This window comes from Mixophyes fleayi, chromosome 5, assembly GCF_038048845.1.
Source record: "Mixophyes fleayi isolate aMixFle1 chromosome 5, aMixFle1.hap1, whole genome shotgun sequence".
In the NCBI taxonomy this organism is placed as follows: Eukaryota; Metazoa; Chordata; class Amphibia; order Anura; family Limnodynastidae; genus Mixophyes; species Mixophyes fleayi.
In genome coordinates, this window is record NC_134406.1 from 233,203,041 (window position 1) to 233,226,839 (window position 23,799).

At 37.2% G+C, this 23,799-nt stretch overlaps 1 protein-coding gene across 8 annotated transcripts in view; it reads right to left on the reverse strand.

Annotated features, from left to right (window-relative positions):
- Window positions 1-17,271, reverse strand: part of EYA1 (EYA transcriptional coactivator and phosphatase 1) — an 81,051-nt gene extending 63,780 nt beyond the window's left edge. For 3 of the 8 annotated variants that reach the window (XM_075213637.1, XM_075213638.1, XM_075213634.1), the window contains exons 1-4: window positions 12,770-13,019; window positions 10,667-10,794; window positions 6,194-6,259; window positions 771-848 (exon numbers count right to left, since the gene is read on the reverse strand). In XM_075213637.1, the coding sequence (XP_075069738.1) occupies window positions 771-848; window positions 6,194-6,259; window positions 10,667-10,790 (268 nt within the window). In that variant the 5' untranslated portion in view covers window positions 10,791-10,794; window positions 12,770-13,019. Of the gene's footprint in view, window positions 1-770; window positions 849-6,193; window positions 6,260-10,666; window positions 10,795-12,769; window positions 13,020-16,750 lie in introns of those variants that run through there. The other 5 variants (XM_075213641.1, XM_075213640.1, XM_075213639.1 and 2 more) reach the window with 3 other exon arrangements.
- Window positions 17,272-23,799: the final 6,528 nt, after the last annotated feature.

Consider the following 23,799-nt stretch of genomic DNA (forward strand, 5'->3'; position numbering starts at 1 on the left):
TATCAATTCAGTAGTATTCAGTAGCTCATGAATATAAGACAGGCCTCATGAATATAAGACAGACCTCATGAATATAAGACAGACCTCATGAATATAAGACAGGCAGCGCCTAAGTGTTGACCGTGTAAAGGTTCAGCCCAGATCATGGATTGTACCTCTGTTTGTGGGTGGCATGTCTGGATGTACACCATCCAATCAATAAATGCCATCCACTGGTCTTGACATTGATTGGACAAGAGAGCTATGAAGTGTGGGAAACATCCAATGCCATAAACAGGAGCATCTAACTAATTGTTTTGTGAACAAATCTCAACAAATCAGATGTCTATATTAGGGAATTTAGACTGTAAGCTCCAATGGGGCAGGGACTGATGTGAGTGAGTTCTCTGTACAGCGCTGCGGAATTAGTGGCGCTATATAAATAAATGATGATGATGATGATGATGATGATGCTGCTTTTTATGGAACGGAAAGCTTCCCCATTTTGACAGCTTTTCCTGGCAGATATTTGAAACCAGGTAGTATACAACACTTTTATGTATCTCACATTGTGAAGTATTTTTAGGGTTATTTTCCTAGTGGTGATCGTTAGGATTGCTAGACTGTCCATTTACTATCAAACGTCTATGAAATGCACATGCTGCTCGACTTCAAGACAGACAGATGCTGGTTTGTGATTAACTTGTGGGCATGTAGCAAACATCTGAATTCTGAACTGACTGACAAGATCCTGATGTTCCCTCTTATACATTGCAAACTGCCTCTCTTACCTGACCCTGAGTAGTTGTCTAAAGACCCGTCTGAAGTCGTTGCAGCAATCTCACAGCCGCTCATTGGCTCTGTTTTAACTGAAAATATAACAACATTTATTACATGAGAACCATGTCGCTTCAGATACAGTACAATTTAAGAATGATGGCACTGATTAACCTTTTACAATGCATTAGAAAGTTAACTAGAAAGAAAAATAGTGTCTAATGCAATAACATCTGTTGTACTTCTTGTACCGTCACATTTGGTAAATAATTGTAATGGCCAAAACTAATTACCCTATAGCAAATATGTATATATATATATTTGAAAGTGTGTTATTATACGGTTACATAAATTTAAATGACATATTTAGGAGCACACATATGTTAATACGCTGAATTTTAGATCTGCTTTTATGGGGGAATCCAGTTAGGAGCAACGTGCCGCCGGACATCACCTCGATCTCCGGCTGCGCACATTGACGGCCAATACGGTACAGACTCTCCCCTCATTTCCTCCTCACATCTCTATGGGACGCATAGGGGAGTGAGAGGAGATTGGAGAATAAACTGTGATGAGATGTGTGCTGTCTACTCTGGAGACACATTGTGCTACCTTGCAGCTAATTCAATTCCCCCTCAACATCTGAAATAAAATGTCAGTAACCTATTTTGACAACCAGTACTGCTCAACTTGGTATTATATTCATGTTACAGCCTATAATTTTCCATTCCAGTCTATGACGGAACTATAGGAGGTACAGACCAGGTTACTCCCCTCCTCCGAGGTCCCTGCTCCTCCCTAACAGTCTGCGGAGAACTATACTGTGCCAGCTCTTTTGATAACAGAACAGGAGGCCCAGGTGGCTAGAGCAGCATGGCCGTGACCCTACCCAAATTTTGTGGAGCTCAGTGATGCACTGTTGCACCCAGTGATTATATATTTTCTTATGCCTCTATTATGAATTATACACATTTATAAGTATCAAGTTTAAATTAGCTATATATAAACTTATTAACCTGTATTAGAACCTTACTAACCATGCCTGAAGCCAATTCACGCAGAGTTTTAATTGCTTTATCGCAGCTGGTAAATGTTTGAAGTTTTTGGAGTTTTTAAATGATGTTTTCCGGTGACGCTTGCATAAACGTTCCATAAGTGAGGCGGATTCCAAACTTTATCTGGAGTGTTCTTGGCGGAGTCCAGGGGGTATATTTACTAAACTGCGGGTTTGAAAAAGGGGAGGTGTTGCCTACAGCAACTAATTAGATTCTAGCTGTCATTTATTTAGTACATTCTAAATGACAGCTAGAATCTCATTGGTTGCAGTTTAGTAAATATACCCCCCAGATCTTTTCCACAGTACCTTAAATGCCATTTTAAATGGCACTAGGAAGAGTCATCTGATTAACTCCATCACCATTAAGTTCTAACAGATACATAGCGCCTAGTTTTACAATCAAGATTTCATTTATCTATTCATGAGACCCAGGATATTTTTTGTTTTATACATGTGTCATTGTATTCCATGGATCATAATATCAGCTATTATTGCTGAAAACTATAAATGGATGATACTGTGATAAGTGTGGATCACCCACATGCTTGATCTGTGACTTTCCATGCTGATAATATGTGAGCATTTCTATTGGTTTTACAATGATGGTTTTAGCCATGGTGGAAAGAGTATTAGTCCTGAGCTCACAGATGGATCTGACATATTGTAGGCGCTGTGACCTAAGTCACCTGCCTTATGAGACATATAAAGTGCTTAATGATCCTCATAGTACAGGGATTTAAGACACAGAGAACATTTATGTGAAGAATGAATGTGAACAGAAAGCCATGGAAATTATTTATTTGAAATCACAGTGCAGAAAATTTCAGGTAATGACCTGCAACTACTTTTTGCTAACAGGGTAGACAGCCACAAGCGGTAAAACCACTCAGAAATTGTCTCATGGAAACCAAGTTGGGAGATATTGTTAAATTATTGACATCTTTAGACATTTGCCTCAATTGCTCTGCCCTTAAGTCGCTCAGATCATATGTTACCTGTTCCATAACAATCAAAGCAGTGTTGCGCTCTCATAAATTACACCACTATGTTTGTGGAGCGATATCATTAATGCTGAAGTGATTACATCCCTATAGGTGATGACATCGGTTAACCACCTATACATACAACATATACAGTAATATACTTATATTAATATAATATGTTTAATATTCATTTTGCTAAGTATACATCAACAGTAGTCACCAAGGAGATCTGTGTCCATATAAAAGCAGCCTTGGGGTTTTATACAGGTCACCTAAATCCAATGCGATCCGATCCCATTCTACAGTAGGAGATATGGTGCCCCTTATAACAGCTAAGCTTGCACACACACTTCTACAGGCATACACATACCTCTCTCTCTCTAATAAATAAATAAATATATATATATATATATAGAGATATATATATATATATATATATATATATATATACACACACACACATACATACACACACACACACACACACACACACACACACACATACACACACACACACACACTTAGAAAGTGCCTATGATTTCAGGGGTGGTACCTGCGGCCCACTAGGATTTTAGGGTCCGTAAGTAAAAAGGACAGTTTTCCCTATACACTGGCGCAGCCCGTGCCAGTACAAAATCCCAGTTTTCTGGCTGATTCAAGCAATAAAACAACTTCCTGTTTTCTGAATAGGCTGCATAAGCTAAATAGGATGTTATGCTTATAACTAAATTCTCAGTGAAAATAATAAAGGCAATGCTCTACTCTAATAAATCACTCAACTGGAGCAGAGCCAATGATTTGCCCTACACGAATGGATTTTCTCAGAAATATGACAGTAGCTGGAAATCAGGTAATACAGGATTGTCTTAAAAAAAGAACAACCATTGAAAAGCGAAATATAAAAAATATATTATTGGTAATTTATTTAGTTACAATTTGTGTCTATAGAACAACAATCTTCAATCTATATTTAAATAACATTTCCTGGGACACTACTGCTTCTGAGCTGGTGCATCTAAGCCCCTGATATGCAGTTCATTCTATAAACACTTTGGTGCGTTACAACCCAGATACCTTTATAAAGGTACCAAATAAAAAATTATGCTATATGTGAAGAGTATTTTAACAATGTATTAACATGCCCTATATGTTGAGCTTGCAGTTGTGCTTGTATAAATGTTAAAAATAAAAAACGGATACACCTCAATGAATAAATGATCTCAATTCATCACTAAGATTTCAGAAGGATGGAAACTTAACCTGCTATATGCTGTCATTAGTTAAATTGGATGTTAGATTTCTTGCTAGGTTAATGACGGTATGTTACCTTTCTAAGTTTGATGTTCGTTGGGACATGGACTCTTTACTTGATGGAACTTACACTTTGGCTATGTGTAATAAGCAATTATAATACTAATTAAAACATTCTATAAAAGAACGCATTCGTGCCTGCCATAATCTACAGTAGGAGACATGTTTTTTCCAGGTCTATGTTGCACCTGTCACCTAAACACAGCAAGCAGACATTTTGTTGACTGAAAAAAAAAATAGTCATGAGAATGCAGCCTATTAATGCCCTAGTAACTAGTGACACAATTGAGACATGTGTCACTTTTCAGTAGCTCCCAGTTAATTCATAGGCTGCATCCTTGGTTCAGCTGGCAAAATAACTGCCTGCACTGTATGTTAGTCGCATACTTGCCTACTTTTAGGCACTGAGGTCCGGGAGACCCCGGACAGGGGGCGTGACTAGAGGGCAGGAGGGGGCGGGGCGTGGTGAATCGCGTCATGTTGGCACCGTTTCCTGCGTCGGAAATTATGTTTTGATGCAGGAGGAAGGGCCAAAATGATGCGATTCACCGCAAATCAATTACTTTGGCCAGGTATTTGCCGGATGCAGGAGAATTGCCTGCTCTCCCGGGAGTTCAGGATACTGATCCGGATTTCAGGAGAATCCCGGACATTCCGGGAGAGTTGACAAGTATGTGTTAGTGACATATAACCCTCCTTAATGCAGGTATTAGCCTAATATTAATAATGCTGTGTACTTTTCTTTAACTGGACCTATTTATGCCAATAACAAACTAAGGTCAAACCACAAGTTAGTTAATTTGTATGTTCAATAGCCACGTGTGACTGACCATGTCTCAATTAAAGATAATGCAATTTAATCTCACACACAAACAACAAAACACATATAAATGCTAAGCTGCAACAATGCTGCTTGGTACAAATCTCTATGCTTTTGTGCCACTGTCTTTGTTATTGTGCAAGAGACGAACAATTTGTTGCCACGGCAGAAACCAACACAAACATTTCAAGCCCCAGCACAATGGCAGTTCTTAGTGCTGCTTTCAGTATCCTTAAAGTGGACGTTCATATCTTGTATGGTGCTGCTAAGCAGTTAGCACGTTTTTATAGTCATTAAAGGAGCATGTCACGTAAAATACAATATATGTAGATATTCACATAAAATGATATAACATTATATTGGACTTGGTACCTAATATTGTTAATGGATAACTCCATCCAAAACTAAAAATTTGAAAAAGGCCCACCTCAAGCAAGATAAAGGATCTCCCTACTTGGGCCACTGCGGAACTGTAAAATACAAGTACATAAGGTTCTGTTTATTGGTCTCACCTAACTCCATCCAAATCTGCATTATTAGTTTTGGTAGGAGTTATCCTTTAACTAATTTGTACTTTCTATTTCTCATTTAACGTCTGCTTGACTGTATGCTTTGTTCTTAAATCCGACTGCAGATTTGTTGATCCTACTACTTGGTCCGAGCACGGAGGAGCAGCAGAGTAAAGTTTCAATTTAGTCACTGGTGTGGGCGGCCATATTGGATGAGAACAAGCCATTCGGTACATGTGACTGAGCAAATTGATCATTTCTACAGCACGCTGGGGCCTGATAGTGTGGTTGGAAGATGATTGCGCCCTTAGGCTGATAGTGGCCATCTTTTGGCCTTATTTTCTAACGTGCCCAATTATGATCAGCTTTAGAAATTAAAGCAGATCCCATCCTATGTTATACAAAAAAAAACGTACACCGTATGACCTGATAAACATAGGAAAATAATGATTTCATTGAATTTGCACCCTTTTGCTGAACTATCTTTAGTTCTAACCAGTTTCTTGGAACATTCACATACATTTTGGGTTGTGACAAGTAATCAGTGATTGGGCAAAATAGATTACGGGTTAAGGCCCATGCACTTTGTGGAAAAGAGACTAGTATTATTCCTGAAATATGTACATGCTATTAGCACAGAGTCTTCAAATCCCTAAATACATACAGACATTGCCAATACCCCCTTCCCCTCATCACAGTAATGCCATACAAAACATGCTAATATTTTTATGCTTGTTTATAAAAAAAATACACAAACCTGCAGCGGTCTGCGTACTAGCACTTAGCAACCAGTCTGCAGTGTTCAGAAGTGTCATGCTGTCCCCTGAAGGCAAAAGGCAAAACAAAAGAACCCGTTTGGGCATCATTTCAGACATATCTTCCTTACATACTGCTTTTCGGAGTATATAAATCATTATTCGGACGTAGTGGGAGCTGGCTACCCTACTGGTTTCTCTAGATCTGTACTTCAGTCCAGAATGACTGTTTTTTTTTATCTCTAAAGAATGTAGAACTTGAAAAGTCAAGAACAGAAAAAGCACAAAACATATTGTGGAGAGTAAAAAGTAAAGTAAAAAAAAAAGTCAAGTAAACAACTATTGCCTCTTTACCGTGTATGCAAATCGATATTATTTACACAGCAGTTCATACTTACATACCTAAATAAGACAAAATATATTTTCCCATGAAAATGAGTTAAAAGTGAACTATGTCCATACAAAGTCTAATATAACATAAGTTAAACTGAAGTAAATAGGAAACATATTGCTGTGTAAAAAGTATAGTGGTGTTTAAAACTTTGTCAGTACAAATCCAAGGTCAATAAAAGTTCTAGCAAAGAAATAGTTAACTTTCAAAAATAACAATATAATAAAAATTCAACTTTGACTGAACCGTGGTGGGTTTTTTTTGTGTTGTTTTTTTTTTTTTAATCTGTGAAACAATGAAGAACAGTCATATGCTGGCAAGGTCTCCCGATGCTAGCAGCACAAGGCATTACTAAGATACAATCTGAAGTAGTGGAATTTTTATATGATAGCTTCATATAAAATCTCACTGTAAGAATCAAACATTTTACAATAGAGGTAGTTTTACTTGGACAGCTGATTTACATCTATTTACAGCAGATCTTTTAAGCGGTAAAATGAGAATCATTCTGCATGTTTGGATTATCTTGCCATATCGTGGCGCTCATTAAGGATTCATTTTATAAGGCAAGATCATTTTAAGGAAAATAATTATATTAAGGCTGTATTGTACATTGTTTCTGTTATAGTAATGTTATCAACAGCGATCAGTAAAAATTGTTCATTTGTAAACCTATTGCCTTAGATAGTACAAATGCTGAAACAGGCGCTGGGAAAGTTTTTGATAAAACAAAAACAACACTATTATTGGCCAGTTTGTGACTCTAATATGTTAAGTAAAAAGGATATTAAGATTTGCATCATGTATGATTATTCCTTAACAAGGAGCAGACTTAATCTATAGACGCTGAAATAAATCATTCATTGCAAGTTGCAACTTCAAAACCATTCAATAGCAAACCTTGAAATCTACAGCCTAGGATAATGACCATTACTGCCTACATAAGTTCTGTCTTATAGAACATGGTCACATCCTCAGTTGCTAATCTGTTTTAAAGGAATATATGACTTACGTGTGAAATCGAACTTATACGTATAAGTGAAGTAGTTTGAACTGTGATACCTGCCGGCAGTTTGTGCTTATTGAAGGCTCTGATTTTATGGGAGGGAAGAGGGTGCATTCAAAGCAGGACAGATGCGTCTACTTTATAGGCAGTATGTTGGTAAAACAACAAACCAGTTACAGGGAAAACAGTAGAATGTAGGAGTAACAGAGCAAGATAGGAGATGTGTGGCCACTGTGTTCTAGGCTGGTGTTAATTATATGAATTAATACAGTTTATGTGATGCAGAATGTAAAGATTTAAGTTGTATTCAATCTTATAATTTGTATGTTGCCTGAAATAAACTATTTGTAAAATGAAATATTAAACACAAATTGAGGTTACAGTATGAGAACATTTTTTTCCTCATTCAACAAACAAAATTTGTTATTCCTATGAAGTGTTTTTTTATTTGCCATCTTCGTTCTGCACAAACCTAATAGACACCCTCAGTCCAGACCAATTCTAATACATGCTTTACGTCCATTATACACTTTCTAATATGACATATATTGGTATTTCCTCCAATCAGGATCCCTTTCACGACAACAACTTCAGTCTTTTAAAAGAGTATGGTCAACACGTACATTAGTAAACATATTTGTCCATAAACAACAGTAACACGTACAAGTGCAATTAAAAAACATCTGCTCTCAGAGGTCACTACAGTTGACCTTTTGGTCCATCCAAAGTTATAGCTATAATGAGAATCCAATCCATGGGAGTCAAGGCTACTTCATTTGAGACTCTATTCCTCTCCTTTGTCTTCCAACATTTCCAAATCAATCTCCAAAGACTTTCCATAAAGCTCTACTCTCTGCATGAATCATACTGGATTAAAACACATCTCTTTTCATTCTTTGTTATCCATATAATATAATATTGTGCTATTTTCAAACATATGACTTCATGAACAAGTGATAAGTGACCATTCAGATGCTATATTACTGGTTATCACTGTTGGTGGACTAAGCCCTTACTATCGGACTATTTACATGTCGTATGATTTTTACTCACTGCTACTACATGTACAATGCAAACATATATTAGTGCATAATGTATATTTAAGCAAGGCAGAGAAAAGTAGATAAAAATCCAAAAACATACCAGTAGGTTAAATGATTGCTATTAAATTGACCTTAGTCTTTCTCGGTCAGTCTGTATGTATTTTAGGCAATTTAGACTGTAAGCTCCAATGGGGCAGGGACTGACGTGACTCTGTACAGCGCTGCGGAACAGGGGAGGGCTGGCAAATTTCAGCCCAGGGGGCAACACTCGACTCAGCAGCCTATTTTAAAGGAAAAAAATGCAGGTGACCCAGTGACCCAGCCCAAGGTAGCCCACTATGGGACCAGCTCAGGGGGCAGATACCATCCTGCCCCTGCTGCAGAATTAATGGCGCTATATAAATAGATGATGATGAAAATGACACCATGGGGTAAATGTATCAAAGTCCGGTTTCTTCATCTCGCGGGAGATTTGCCTTTACAAGCCATCGCTCTTTTAAATTTTAGCTGCAAAGGCCAATCTCCCGCGAGATGAAGAAACCGGACTTTGATACATTTACCCCCATGTCATGAAAACATGTCACTCTTATCCAGTGACAATTAATGCACGCTTGTGTCAAAGAAATAATTATGTTTAGGTATTGACCATTTTCAGATATAGTCAATTCTGTCTATTTATATTATTTAACTAGCTACTAAATATTGTGTACAGACTTATATGTGTACTCATTGGTGTAACTACATTGAAGATCGGGATCCTTTAAACAATTATATGTATTAATGTATTAAATGTTTTGTATTAAAGATCTTACATAATTGGCATCTTAAGGAGGGTGGGTGCGGAATGTTTATCTATGTATTGAGATATTATATAAAATCAATATGTATCTGTGAACCTGTTCATGGAACTGAAAATTCCGCAGAGCTCTAGAAAGGCAGTAAACTAATACTCTGCAAACTATTATGATAAATGTAACTTAGAAGATATTTGATTCTGGATGGTATAAAAGTATAGTTTGTTACTGTACATCCAAGTATCTGAAAGAAAAATGTCTATCCTTCAATTTCCAGTTTGTTCATATGTTGTATTTTCTGAAAGGTTTTTTTTAGAAAAAATATTTCTTCATCCATAAAGAATTTTTTTAGCTGATGAAAGGTATTATTGTAACTGTGCTCCTTCATGGCAATTTTCTATTTTGCACAGCCATTTGTACGATTCTCCTCCACTCAATAGAAAACGGTATTCACATAAACAATAGTTGACTTCAATATGTGACACACCACTGGGCAAATATATTAAGACACATGGATTGTCTGCTTCAGAGCTAGGTAGTCAGTGATTGGATGAATACATTGAGGTCAGAGGTTGTAAATAATCCACCGGTGGCAAAACTCTGAGTCCAACCATTTGTCTAAATGATGGCTTCAACCAAGACAATGATATCTGCAGATTATTTTCTATGTATCTATTCATTTCATATTCACTGATGCCTAAGACCTTACTCCCAAGAGGGCCATGTAATAATATACCAAAAGTGACGTTATGCAAATAAATGATCCAGGTATATAGTCAGAAATAAATCAATAATCTAGTGCATGAAACTTCACGTGTGTAAAACCAAATTCAATAGATCAATCCAATAGAATATACCCAACCAAGAAGTTTAATAATGCTCCCAGGTAACACATGCTTTCCCTAAAATTAGATTGTAGACTCCATTGAACAGAGATCCTTTACAACCATTGCAAAATCCATGCTCCATATATATATTTATGTTATTTATTTTAGCCATTTACACCTATTATATAGATGGGTTGTCCATTATTGTTAGGAAAACAATGTTAAAAATAGATTTTCCATAACATATTTAAATCTATGTTCTCTTAAAACTTTTCAATCAACTAATGGATCTGCACTATTTACCAGTGCCCTTCAAACATATATTTTGCACATATGAATATTTGCTACAAATTCCGTGTAATCAGTCAAAAGGAAAAGAGAATAGAGAGATTCCGATGATTTCACGCAACTTACCTTCAGTGCCATTTGGTGTCATGGAATTGTTGTTTATGTGTGAGTTATCAAGGCTCGTCCCACTGGGAGAATCACTACTGCTACTAAGTCGACTATGTGGACTAGCTAGATCCTGCATTTCCATAGACCTGAAATGAAGCCAAATTCAGTCATGAATACAATGGACAGCTATCATGCTTAATCTCCTCCCTGCTCCACCACAGAAACAATCTATTAGTGCCCTGCTCTACCATATGCTCAAGGCTCCACATCATAAAGACACAACACGTCAACTGAGTTTTAAAAATAATCTACTTTACGAATATATATATATATATATATATATATATATATATATATATATATATATATATATATATATATATACACACACAGGTAATAAAACACAGCTACAATTAAATATTTTGTTCTTGAAATTCTACTTATAAAGTAATAATTCATACATAAATTACACAATACCAATGATTGTATTTATTATTATTGTTATGGATAAAGACAATTAAATATTTAATACTGGATTTGGCTATTGATGAATATTTGTAAGATTTAACGATAATAAGAATGTGTATATTTTAATGATCTTTACATTATACACTCTTATGCATGGCTCTGGTTTCTATTGAGTTTCAATCAATGTTACGTACATTTTAAATGCATATCATTTTTTTTAATAACACATACACTATGTACTGATCAATCTGTACCGTGTTAGCATTTTAAAAAACTATGATAATATTATCGTTAATAATAATGATCATATTGTGCGCAAATAGAGATTATTAACTTGTGACCCATGTAAGAGCACCTTCAATATGGTATTGTTTTAGACCTCCTGCTGCTTACTAATATAGACAATTATCTGCATTATCAACCTATTAGTGCAAACAGCCTACTGTCATTGAATTAGCACTGAGCACTCACAAGCTGCCATGATTCATCATCCAATTGTGTTTTAAAGGGTCTACAAACACTTGAAGCAATTGATGTAGCCTGCAGTCCTGTGACAGCAAATGGGGTATTCATGATGCACTGTGTTTACTCTGGCAAACTAGTTAATTGTTCCTCTGTTTCCGTTGAAACAAATGCAGCATTAAAACATTATTATGTCTGCTCAGTTGTTTGCTTTGTGGATTACATAAAGCGTGTCCAATTGAAAAGGGATAAGGCCAACATACAGTGAATCCATACAGGCTTTAAACTGCTTTACTACAGTACTGCAGTTCAGCTGTCATTTAGGCAAAGACTGTAGAGCACAATAAGTGTCAACACAAAGCGCTTTATACTTTCTGTACAAATTATCAATAAGAATCGGTAAGGGTAATTATAGAGAAATCAATGAAGAATTATAAAACATCCAATATTTTAAGAAGAGACATGCATATGATCTATGATAATATTAACAGATCTATATTCAATAGGTAAGATATGTATAATTATACCAAACAATGAAATAAATTCAATGATTTTATAAATATATACAACTCATGTTTGATAAAAAAAACAAAAAACAAATAAAACCCTTGTTTACTTTTGCACAACAAACTTTGTGAAAAGGTTACTATCGCTGTCTATTTATAGAAGGAATATTCCAGCCTAATTACAACACTGGAGCCTAACTGTGCTGGAGATCCACAACATAAATGAGTTATGTTACTTTTATCCAAGTAAATGTAATGAAGTTCTTCATGATGATCTTAAAGTTCAAATGTAACCAAACATATTATAATGTGCTACTGCTGAAATTATACAGTATGACCCCTGAAGTTAATTTAAAGATCACACTACGGACACAATGCAGCGTGATGCGTCCCTACAAAACCGGACAGAGGAGCTGTGTAAATAGTATATTATATATATATATATATATATATAATTAAAACGGAGCATGTTGCAAACTTTCCTAGATGTTTGGGAAATATTTTAGTGCAACACAATAATAAAATAATAATTCTGATAAATTTGTGCTGAGCATCGTATATAAAGGACTTATTATTTTCTCTTTAAACAGTCTATAGATCTAATGTAATGAAAGAAGACCACATAGATAGAGCTATATCACTAAAAACACAATTTCTAATGAAAGAAAGGCAAAATGATTCTTACCTTTGATATGGGGAAACCGCAACATCTGACCTGGTTTGAGAGCTGTTTAAATTTACACCTAGAAGTTACAATATACAAATGATGTTATTTTGATATCCGGATCCTGTCTGAGTTGATAGAGGTAGGGCTGTTTGACTAGACTGATACTAGACAGAAACTACATGTAGAAGAAGACACTGTGGCAGTAAAGTCATTTTGTCTTCATGTTAGAAGTAGAGCTGTGGATTCTCCCTGCTGTTCCCCTCCTCTTTCTCCCAGTCAGGGGGAAGGCAGCCAAATGGCAAGGATAGTGATTCATCATTGCTCTATGACAGCTGCAAAATGGATTACCCCTCCCCCAATCAACATGCAAAGCAGTTTTTCTAAGGTAGTTAGGACAAGGTGCTTAGAAAAAAGGAGCTATTAACAGAATAATCATGCTGAACAGAAGTAGCTCAAGCATTAAAACCACAGCAGCATCCTTAAAGGAGCTCTTATCTCTTCTTATCACTGTTTGAAATATATCTCCCTCCAACACTTTAACTCTTGACAGTATCCTAATCTCATCAGCCTTAATTTATTATTAGGCATTTCCAATTCAGCAGCAAACGTAATGGGATTGCTAGGGGGGGGGGGGGAGAAATGAAGCCACGGTCCTGTAAATTACCACTATGCAATTGTACACTACTTCTATTTTGCTCATCTTAATTGGCCAAACCTGGAAACCACACATGGAATAAACATAGAAGTACAATGTAAACAAGTGAAATTTTGCATGCTGGTTAATCAGCACTTGCTGCAGAAAAGTCACACACCAAGTTCTCTTTACTAGAGAGGATGACTCATTTCATGTGTATTTATATAAGTAAGATTGCAATTTGTATGTGTATAATAGAGCAGTGTGGCCTGTTTTCTCTCTATTGTACATGATGATATTGTGGATCTCACGCATATTGCTTTTAGCTGGGGTAGCGATGGATTCGAAGATTGGATCTAGAGTAGGTTTGGTGAGAAGGTTTGGTAGATAAGTAGTTTGTTGATGATATGCATTACTGCAGGCAGTATATACAGCAAACAGGTGATAAGAGCCAAGGTGAAGAAAGGTTTTTGGCTTAGGAAGCACAAACAAACTCTTCACTGGCAACAGGAATGTATTGTCTAAAAGTCTACATCCAGAAACTTTGATGTGTGCTTTCATTCATCCTGAACTGATGTCTCTTTGATGATTTCAGCACAAAAGATGGAGATGAGGCATTTTCAATATAACCAGACAAAAAAAAATTTCACTGCCCAGCTTTTACTAACTCGTATTAATTCCGAAATATTTATGTTCTCGCTAAAGGAGTGCCATGTTGGAGAGTGGGATCTCTTACTCCACCCACAAGATCCATATAGCCGTTCAAATGGCTATTAATATTATGTCTCGTGAAATAGTGTACTGTGGCCAGACCAACTGGGACATTTTATACATATATACAATGTACATGTGTGCATACACACATTATATATACATATAAACACACACACACACACACACACACATATATTATATAAATATACACACACATACAAACACAATATATACTAAAAAAACACAAAACCAAATGCACAACATAAATGCAAATTCACAAAAAACACACACAAGTCTTTACGTATATTTTATAAAACAAAAGTAGGTATCCAAGTGTATTATAGTGTATTTGAACCACATGTGTTACCAGATTAAGAAGAAATGATTCCTTAATCAAAATAACTTTAAGACAACTAATCCTCACTTAGGCTGGTCAGCTGAATCCACATAGTGGCCCAGAGAAAATAAATGGACTCTTAAGAATGTGAAGGCAGACAACAATTAGACACAGATGTGAGCAAAATTAGTTACAGTTTACAAAATGCTACACTTCACATGCATTTTTCCTCTATTTTGCTCCCTATATCTGTGGTAAAAAATTATGATGTTGAAGAGTGGCAGAGGGGGGGAGTAGACAGGGAAAATACATCTCTGGTTAGTGCTGACATGTATTTTTTCACCACTGTATGTGTTATTCTAAAGCGATCCCTCTCTTATTGCTTGATAAGTGATAGACACATGGAACATTTCCACTTTGTGAGAAATCCCTTTGACCTAAAACAACTTACGCCATTAAAAAAATAAAAAAAAAATAAAAAAAAAATGAAGCCTTAAAAGTACAGAATATATTTCCAAAATGCGCAACAAGTAACCTCGTTTCCTTTAGTTTGTGCAATATTGTGACTGGGTTTGCAACAGTGTCTGTGTGTAGCCTCTGACACAGTGCATTAGCTCTCTACAAAAAACAAGGACAAATTCTGCTGATGTACATTTAGGACTGGTAAATTCAAGTTCTGATTAGGTAATGAGGTCCTTTAAGTTGCCTGTTTTTTGCTAATTAAACGTATAATTCTTCACAGATGGAAATTTCGCTGATTGGCTAAACAGGCTCATTTCTGTTAACCTCTGTTTGGCTGGGAGGTCTTAAAAGGAGTCTTCCAGCGCGCTCTGGGGATAAAAGGGTTAAACGTTGCATGGTATCCCACCAATCCATTGAATAGCCACATTAAATCTGTTAATACCATGCACTTCAACCTCCAAAAATTATTTCCAGAAGGCAGACTTGCTACGCAAGACCATCAAACGAGGCTTTAGGTTCACATTTTCTCACATTTTCCCTACCACAGAGCTCAGGATGCGGAGGAGAATTCATGACTTTTGCAGTGTTTATTATGCTTTGTAAAATTACAAAATCAAAAGCGTCTGACAGCAAGACCTGGATTAAGCCAAAAACTTAATAATGTTCTGTGAAACGTAAACTGTAAATGGGAAAGGATTTGAAATTTCAAAGCAAAAAGCAAAATCTACAAAAATTATGGGTTTTCAAGCCTTGTATTTTTTGCTTACTTGAAGCAATTTTTAGAAAATGTCTATAATTTTAAAAATATATTTATTTTTTTTCCCCAAAGCAAAGGATGTTTTCAAAATGGAAGGACCGGTCTTATCAAAATAAATGTAGCTGACGTGCAGGCGATTTTTGTTGAGTTGTGTTTTTGATCTTTCCAAAGAAAACAGGCCAGAGTAATTTTCTTCTGTTTAAATGAGTTTATATGAAAATCATATTGCAAAAAAATCTGCTTACGTGGAAAAATAGTATCCAAGCATTCAGAGTTAACTTGATATAAGATCTTATTTTTTTTTTTTAAGTAGTAAAGCAAAACATATATAATTATAGACAGATTTTGAAACAGTAGTCAGTCTGTCTTTTCAATTATATGGCAATAATTTATATTCATAGAATTATAAGCAAGTGTATATTATAACTTAATTGCTTGAATTAGATTGATTATTTAAAAAATAAAGTATTGCAAAATTATCAATTATTAGTATAATTTATAGAACTATTGCTGGCATTTGTCTTAACCTTACACACTATATATATTGTCTATTACATATATGAGGGGTAAAAAAATGTAATAAAAATATTGCTGTATTTAAAAGTGTGAAAACCCTTCAAACAATATGGACCCTTTTTAAAAAATGCCAATTACATTTATTTTATTTAGTTTTTTTTATATAATATGCTTAATTAAAAACTTACATGTATCAGAAAAAAATAAAATGAAATGCAAATCATAACCATTGGTCAAATAAAGCAATGGTATCCTGTTAGTATTTATATAACTTCAACATTTAGCTATAATGGGCACTATATGCACAAATTACTACATTTTGCATGACATTTAAAATATATATATTTTTCCTAACTGTTTAGATGAAAAATGCATTAGCATAGTTTATTAGTTTACAGAAAACATTACTTTTATATGTGTGTAAATGTGCCTGTTAACAAAACAAATAGCTATATGGCCTAATAATGAATGCATTAGTACTATTACCTATATGGTGAGTGGTGTATTAGGCTTATATTCTTTTTCACTTACTGATTGAAACATTGCGCTAAAGGCTTTGCATAGGAAATATATACTCACAGTTTGGTAAATATCGGGGTTGTCTCTCTTTCCTCCCACACAACAATTCCTATAAAAGGAGATTCCTGGATACAATACAGTAGCTTTTTTCTTTGCAGTGTCCTGAAGTGAACATCAGGGCTTGGAGTTCTTTTTTCCAGAAAGCAAAACCAGAAAGGAGTGCGTGAAAAATCCTGAGTAAAGTCCCAGGCTGTGAAGCCGACAGCCCGGGGAGAACTAGTGATCTGCTTCTACAGGAAAGCTTGCAGCAGGGGCTGGCAGCCTGCGTGTAGCTCTACAGAGTAAAGCCTCTGGCCATCACACTGTACACTGAAGTCACTTTCCACAAGCACGTTTCTTCCTCTGTAAAGAAGATACAATCTCAGATCCTTAGACAAAGAATCCTCTTCCCTCCTATTTGTTTGGTTATTCTGCTAGATCTGCCCAATATAGCTAAAGGGCTTTTTCTTGTTTTAGGGAAGGCACCAATTCCCTTGTTCAGACCTTATTGGTTTGAATAGAACAATTGGACAGAGTGATGTGCTGCGGATCTCCGAGTGTAGCTTCAGAAATTATGTTATGTAAATGAATCCTTAGCTGTGCCTGGATATACAGCTGTGTGTAAAAGAAGCCTAGCCGAAGCCTTCTGTCAACATGCTATGCCCCTCTTCTGTGTCTACCAATTGGTATCCTAAGGTTGCACATACAGCAGGACATTACTGGATGCAAAATCCATTTATCTGAGCAATCATGCAAAGGGATACTCACAGCGAGCTTAAAGCAAAACTTGGTTTAAATATCTCTATCTATCGATAGATCTAGTTTTAATAAGTTAATTGCATCTAAAGCTACACTTACACACTTAATACATATTTATTAACCAACCATAAAACACCCCGTTATTAAGGTAAACACCACAGGCAGACACCCCTCATACACTCTGTGTAAATGGATGTTGATGTTTGATTGTTCACTAAAACAATTGAACTGAGCTGTGCAATGTGTTGGCACGTTATAAATACATTACAATGCTAAAATTTGCAAGAAAAAAAAATGAAGTGAGAATGTTTGACAGATGTGATTGTGAAATATGACACTAGTCTTGGCTGTTCCTGGTTGTTTCTTTTCCTTGTTGCTGTGAAAAAAATTTTGAAAAAACTGTGTGCTACAATATATTATATTTATATATTTATTTTACTATGTTGGAGGTTTAAAATAGATTGGAAAATACAATGCAAATTACACTGTGAGCTAGGATGGTTTATCAGCTGTTTGACAAAAACTTTCACCACAATCTGGTCTAGATGATGGGGATTTTATTAAAATAGCAGGGTGGATGTTTGCCATTAACTAATAATGGTGTTAGCAGTTCAAAACCAGATGGAGAGGCAGCAGTCGACAAAGGATGATAAAAGCTGTAAAACTTCTACAGCCGAGACCTGGACAGTATACACTGTATGATTTTACTAACGAACTGCTAATCTGGAAAAGAAACCTGTTTTATACTTTCTAATGCCAAATCAAATATATCCATTATGCATGATGATGAAAGTGTAAGCTATTACTTATTAGTACTTAATTAATGTTCATTTATTTAATTTAGCACTTTGCAAGTGAGAGAAAATCAACATATTAACCAATGTATTTAGTGAAGAAAAGGCAGTACAATATATAATAACGTTGACATAAGTAGATAATACTGTTCATGTTTTATCCTGCCTTCTCCTCAATAGATAATAAGTCTTTCAAGTAGTGAAAGGGTTATGTAATGCTCCGAAGCAGGACTGCTGTTTTCTCTATGCCCCCATAGGAGGCTCTAGTATCTACTGATATATTTTAGTTCAATCACCTCAAGAGAGAATAGAAACCAATATGAAAGGTGGAAATCGCTGCTCATTCTAGATTCAGGAAAGGCAGAAGTTATGTAAAGACAAGGACACATTTTTTTTATTTCATTTAATTTTTGATTTTCCACTGACCCTGCCAACAGACAGTCAACATAAATCATCATCATCATCATTTATTTATATAGCGCCACTAATTCCGCAGCGCTGTACAGAGAACTCATTCACATTCACATCAGTCCCTGTCCCATTGGAGCTTACAGTCTAAATTTCCTAACACACACACTCAGACAGACAGAGAGACTAGGGTCAATTTGATAGCAGTCAATTAACCTACTAGCAGCACCGCCGAAAGGGGGGGGGAGCGGGTACATTTTACCCGGGCCCGGCCATGCCAGGGGGCCCGGGCCAGGCCCTCTCCTCTCCGCTAATTTAATTTATTTATTTTTATTTACGATTTTTTATTCCCCCCCCCCCCGTGGTGGGGGAGGGGGGGGGGGTTTGGGTATTCGTTGGTGGGGGGAGCTGGAATAAAAAAACAAACCAAAAAAAAGGTACTCACGTGATCGCGCTGCGCTGTGTCCCTCCTCTCCTCTTCCCCATTCACACTGACTGCCGGGCATGACGTCATCAAGTCACGCCCGTCAGTCAGTGAGGAGCGCCGCAGCCAGCATGAAGAAAGAAGACAGAAGAGGAGACAGAAGAGAAGAAAAGAAAGGAAAGAAGTTGACAAAAGGTAAGTAAAGAAACGGAGAGGCAAGGAGAGGAAAACAGAGGAGAAAAAATAGTGGGAAAGAGGAACAGAGGAGGAAAAAAAGTGGGAGAGAGGAGCAGAGGAGGAAAAAAAGTGGGAGAGAGGAACAGAGGAGAAAAAAAAGTGGGAAAGAGGAACAGAGGAGGATAAAAAGTGGGAAAAAGGAACAGTGGAGGAAAAAAAGTGGGGAAGAGGAACAGAGGAGAAAAGAAAGTGGGAAAGAGGAACAGAGGATGAAAAAAAAGTGGGAAAGAGGAACAGAGGATGAAAAAAAGTGGGAAAGAGGAACAGTGGAAGAAAAAAAGGAGAGAGGAACAGAGGAGAAAAAAAGGTTTGGGTGCTATTGAATGTTGGGGTGAGTTTAGGGAGAATGAGGTCTATTTATTAAATGTGACTATGAATTATTTAATGGCAGTGATGGTTGCAAGAAATAGGTACTGCTGGGGCTGTTTGCAGGAAGGGAAATAGGTTTATTTATTAAATGTGAATAGTATTATTTTAATGTTGGGGCTGGAGGAAGGCCTAATTATTAATCGTGAGTGCTATTGATTTAACGCCAGGGCTGGCTGTAATTTTCTAAATGTAGCCATTTTTTTTTTCAAAATAGGTCCTTCAACATTCCTGGATCCGGACAAGCCACAACTAAAGAAACCAGCAGCCACAGGTGGAGAAAGTGAGAAGAACAGGTAGGAGAGAGCAGCACAGTGTGTGAAATGTTGTGATTCTAGTAGGGACAATGGCAATTTTTGGTGAATCTTGTGCCCAATGTAAGGTGTAGGCCAAGACTGAACTGTTTGTGTACACACTGCATTGTTTGTATACTACACTGTGGTGGTAGATGTCCTGAAAGTCAGGAGTGCTTGAACATATGTGACGCTCCGGCGAATTGAGAGTCTAGTGATTTTGATGCTAGCCACGCCCCAATGGTGCATTTGCCACGCCCCCAAATGCATGACCACACCTCCGAAAAATTTTGCACCGCCGTTAGGCTAGCGACGCCCCAACGGCGCATTGCCACGCCCCTGAATGTATTGCTATATGTATTGCTGAATTCCTCTTGGCAGCCCTGCCTACTAGTATGTTTTTGGAGCACCTGGAGGAAACCCACGCAAATACGGGGAGAACATACAAACTCCACACAGGTAAGGCCATGGTCGGGAATTGAACTCATAAGCCCAGTGCTGTGAGGCAGAAGTGCTAACCACTTCACCAACCGTGCTGCCCTCAAATCCTCTATTTATAGGTTGCTAGGGTCAGGAAGGTATAGCAATGAAGGTAGGGACACTGCCCCCGGTGTGGCAGTGACTTGGGCCCCCCACTAGGCTGCACACACTACCGATTGCGGTAAGATCATGTGGACCTAGATTACAACGGCAACTACAGCAAAGGATGGAGCACAGCCTAGGAGGGGTATGACTGCACTGACTAATACAGAACTAGGCCCAATTAACTTACATAATTAACACAGGACACAAAGCTACAGTATGCAACAAAAAATATTTTAAAATATAAAATGTTTCAGTTTTTCTTTTTGCTTTATATGTCTTTAACAGGATACAAAATACCAAATCACTCATATGATTTTTATAATATTACACAAGGAAGTCAAGTGAAGAAAGTAAACATCATTTTAATTATATTTTGGATTGACATCCACTTTACAAATTTTCATGGACTTGTACATTTTGAGTACAAAAATAAATATTTAAAAGAAAGGTTGAAATGCGTTTATTTGGCAAAACAGGGTACATTCACGAATAAAACCATTAATCGGGTTCGGCTGTCTGTATGATTAGCACAGGACAATACACTATTGCTGCTGATATTGATCAATTTCCCAGAATGACCACAATACCCGGCACTGATCATACAGGTCATAATACGACATGTCTGTAAATATTATCAGAAAATGCTGCAACCACAATGACTGTGTGCAGCCAACTTTCAAATGCATTTACAAGCCCAAGTGGAGACCAGCAGTGATCTTTCCAAATGTTGTCACCTACATGGGTGGTTTATTTAGAGCTTGATCATGTCACTCTGGGCTTGTTAGGAGCAGTCTTTGTAGCCAGCTTAAGACATACTTCTCACATGCTCAATGGACTGCTCCTTTTGCAGCTGTTTTTCATCACTGGAGGAATTCTGCGAACTGCAGAGGTAGAGTAAGAGTTTGCAAGTGCACTTGTGAGGACATGAAAGTGTTTTCTTGGTACCTATTTTTGCAGGACTGTGCATGATCCTAAATAACAATGGACCCGAGTCATTAACGAGAGCAAAGAAGAAAAAACAGAATGTTTGCTCCTAGGGGCAGGCTGGGCTGGACCGAAAAAAATCTATTTTGGGCCGGTCCTTAGTCTCTAATACTTGGTGGCTGCTCCCTCCTCCGGGACCTGCCTCCTTCTCCCAATGGCTGTGGATCCTTAGGATCTGACCGCCCTCCCTCCCTTCTACTGTGTCGCCTCCTATTGGTGTCACATGGGACACGCACCACGTGACAGGTGCTGTCCCATGTGTGAAGAGGAACATCACTGCGCGGCATGGCTGGAACAAGGTAAGTGCCGGCAGGGAGGTGGTATGTTAGTGTATTGTGTGTGTATATAGTGTGTGTCAGTGTATTGTGTGTGTGTGTCTCAGTGTTTTGTGTGTTAGTGTTTTGTGTGTGGGCCACTATATAGTGTGTGTGTGTGTGTGTGTGTGTGTGTGTGTGTGAGAGAGGGCCCACTATATATTGTGTGTGTGTGTGAGGGGGCCAGTATAGTGTGTGTGTGTGTGCGCGAGAGAGGGGGCCACTATATATTATGTGTGTGTGAGAGAGGGGGCCACAATATATTGTGTGTGTGTGTGTGTGTGTGTGAGGGGGCCAATATATAGTGTGTGTGTGTGTGAGAGAGGGGGCCACTATATATTGCGTGTGTGCGAGAGGGGGCCACTATATATTGTGTGTGTGTGTGTGTGAGAGGGGGCCACTATATATTGTGTGTGTGTGTGTGTGTGTGTGTATGTGTATGTGTGTGTGTAAGTGGGCCAGTATATATTGTGTGTGTATATGAGAGAGGTGGCAGTATATTATTTGTGTGTGTGTGTGTGGGAGGGGGCCAGTATATTAATATAATGTGTGAGGGAACGGGGATATTAATATAATGTGGGAGGTAGGTACTAATTTAATGAAGGAGTGCAGGTTGAGGGCTAATTATGGGTGCTATTTTATTTGTGAGTGGTGGGGCAATTTAATAGTGGGGTCTATGAAGTGAAGATGGGGTGATTGGACCTTTAATTTATTGCTGGGGTGGTTTGAGAGCTATTAATTGAATGTGGGGCTGTTTGGGGAAAATTAGGTCTATTTATTAAATATGATTATAAATTATTTAATGCCTGAGATGGTTCTGGGAAATTATATTTATTAAACGTAAATGCTATTTAATTTGTTGCTGTGGTTGTTTGGAGGGAGGGAAATAGGTTTGTTTATTAAATGGGAATACTGTTTAAAGTTGGTGGGAAATTGGTCTATTTATTAAATGCGTATGCTATTAATTTAATGTCAGGGCTAGATGGAGGGAAATATATCTATTTATCAAATGTGAATACTATTATTTTAATTTTGGGCTGGAGGGAAGCTTTATTATAAAATGCGGCTGTTATATTGATTTAACACCGAGGCTGGTTGGAGTTTTCTAAAGATCATGTACCCATTTTTTTTTCCCAAATAGGGCCTCCAACATTCCAGGATCCAGACAAGGCAGCAACTGATCTAAAGACACCAGCAGCCACTTGTGGTGAAAGTGACAAGAACAGGTAGGAGAGAGCAGGACAATCTGCCAACTGTCCTGAATCTGTTGGAGCAGTCCCGAATTTGATTGACTGTCTCGCTTAGTCAGAATTTAATCTGACTGCAAGCACAGTTGGGAGGTATGTGCTGCTTCACACTGTACTGCTCGTGAAGGCAGAGCTGCATGCACCTATCAATAGTGTACACAGTATTGCCTGTGTATTTGTCTAAAATGATAACAATGTTACATCATAGCCCCCCCCCCCTTGTCTAAAGTACCCTGGGCCCCCCAGAGCCTTAATCCAGCTCTGGACCAGGGTGTCAGATTGACACCTATTGCTCTGCTCCTCCTACCAGGTTAAAAACAAATAATAACCCTATTAGTATATAGACCAATGCAAAAACAAGCCCCTTTGCTGGCAAAAAAAATCAGCTTTTTAAAGCAAAAGGGCTTTTGCATTTTGATAAATCAGCCCTTGTATTCAGTACTCTAATAGAACATTATATAATCTATTGCTGTAATATGATTTATACCCCATAATTAGTGAGGTATGTAAAAAAACAATACAAAAGTGCTGTAGGGAGAAGGAACATATAAACTAAAATGCAATATAAAGTGAGATTTGTTTTTCGTTGCATTTTATTGTTTTCATTATTGAAGATTTATCATTTATAATAATAAAGTATCGCTGGGTTAAGCAACACT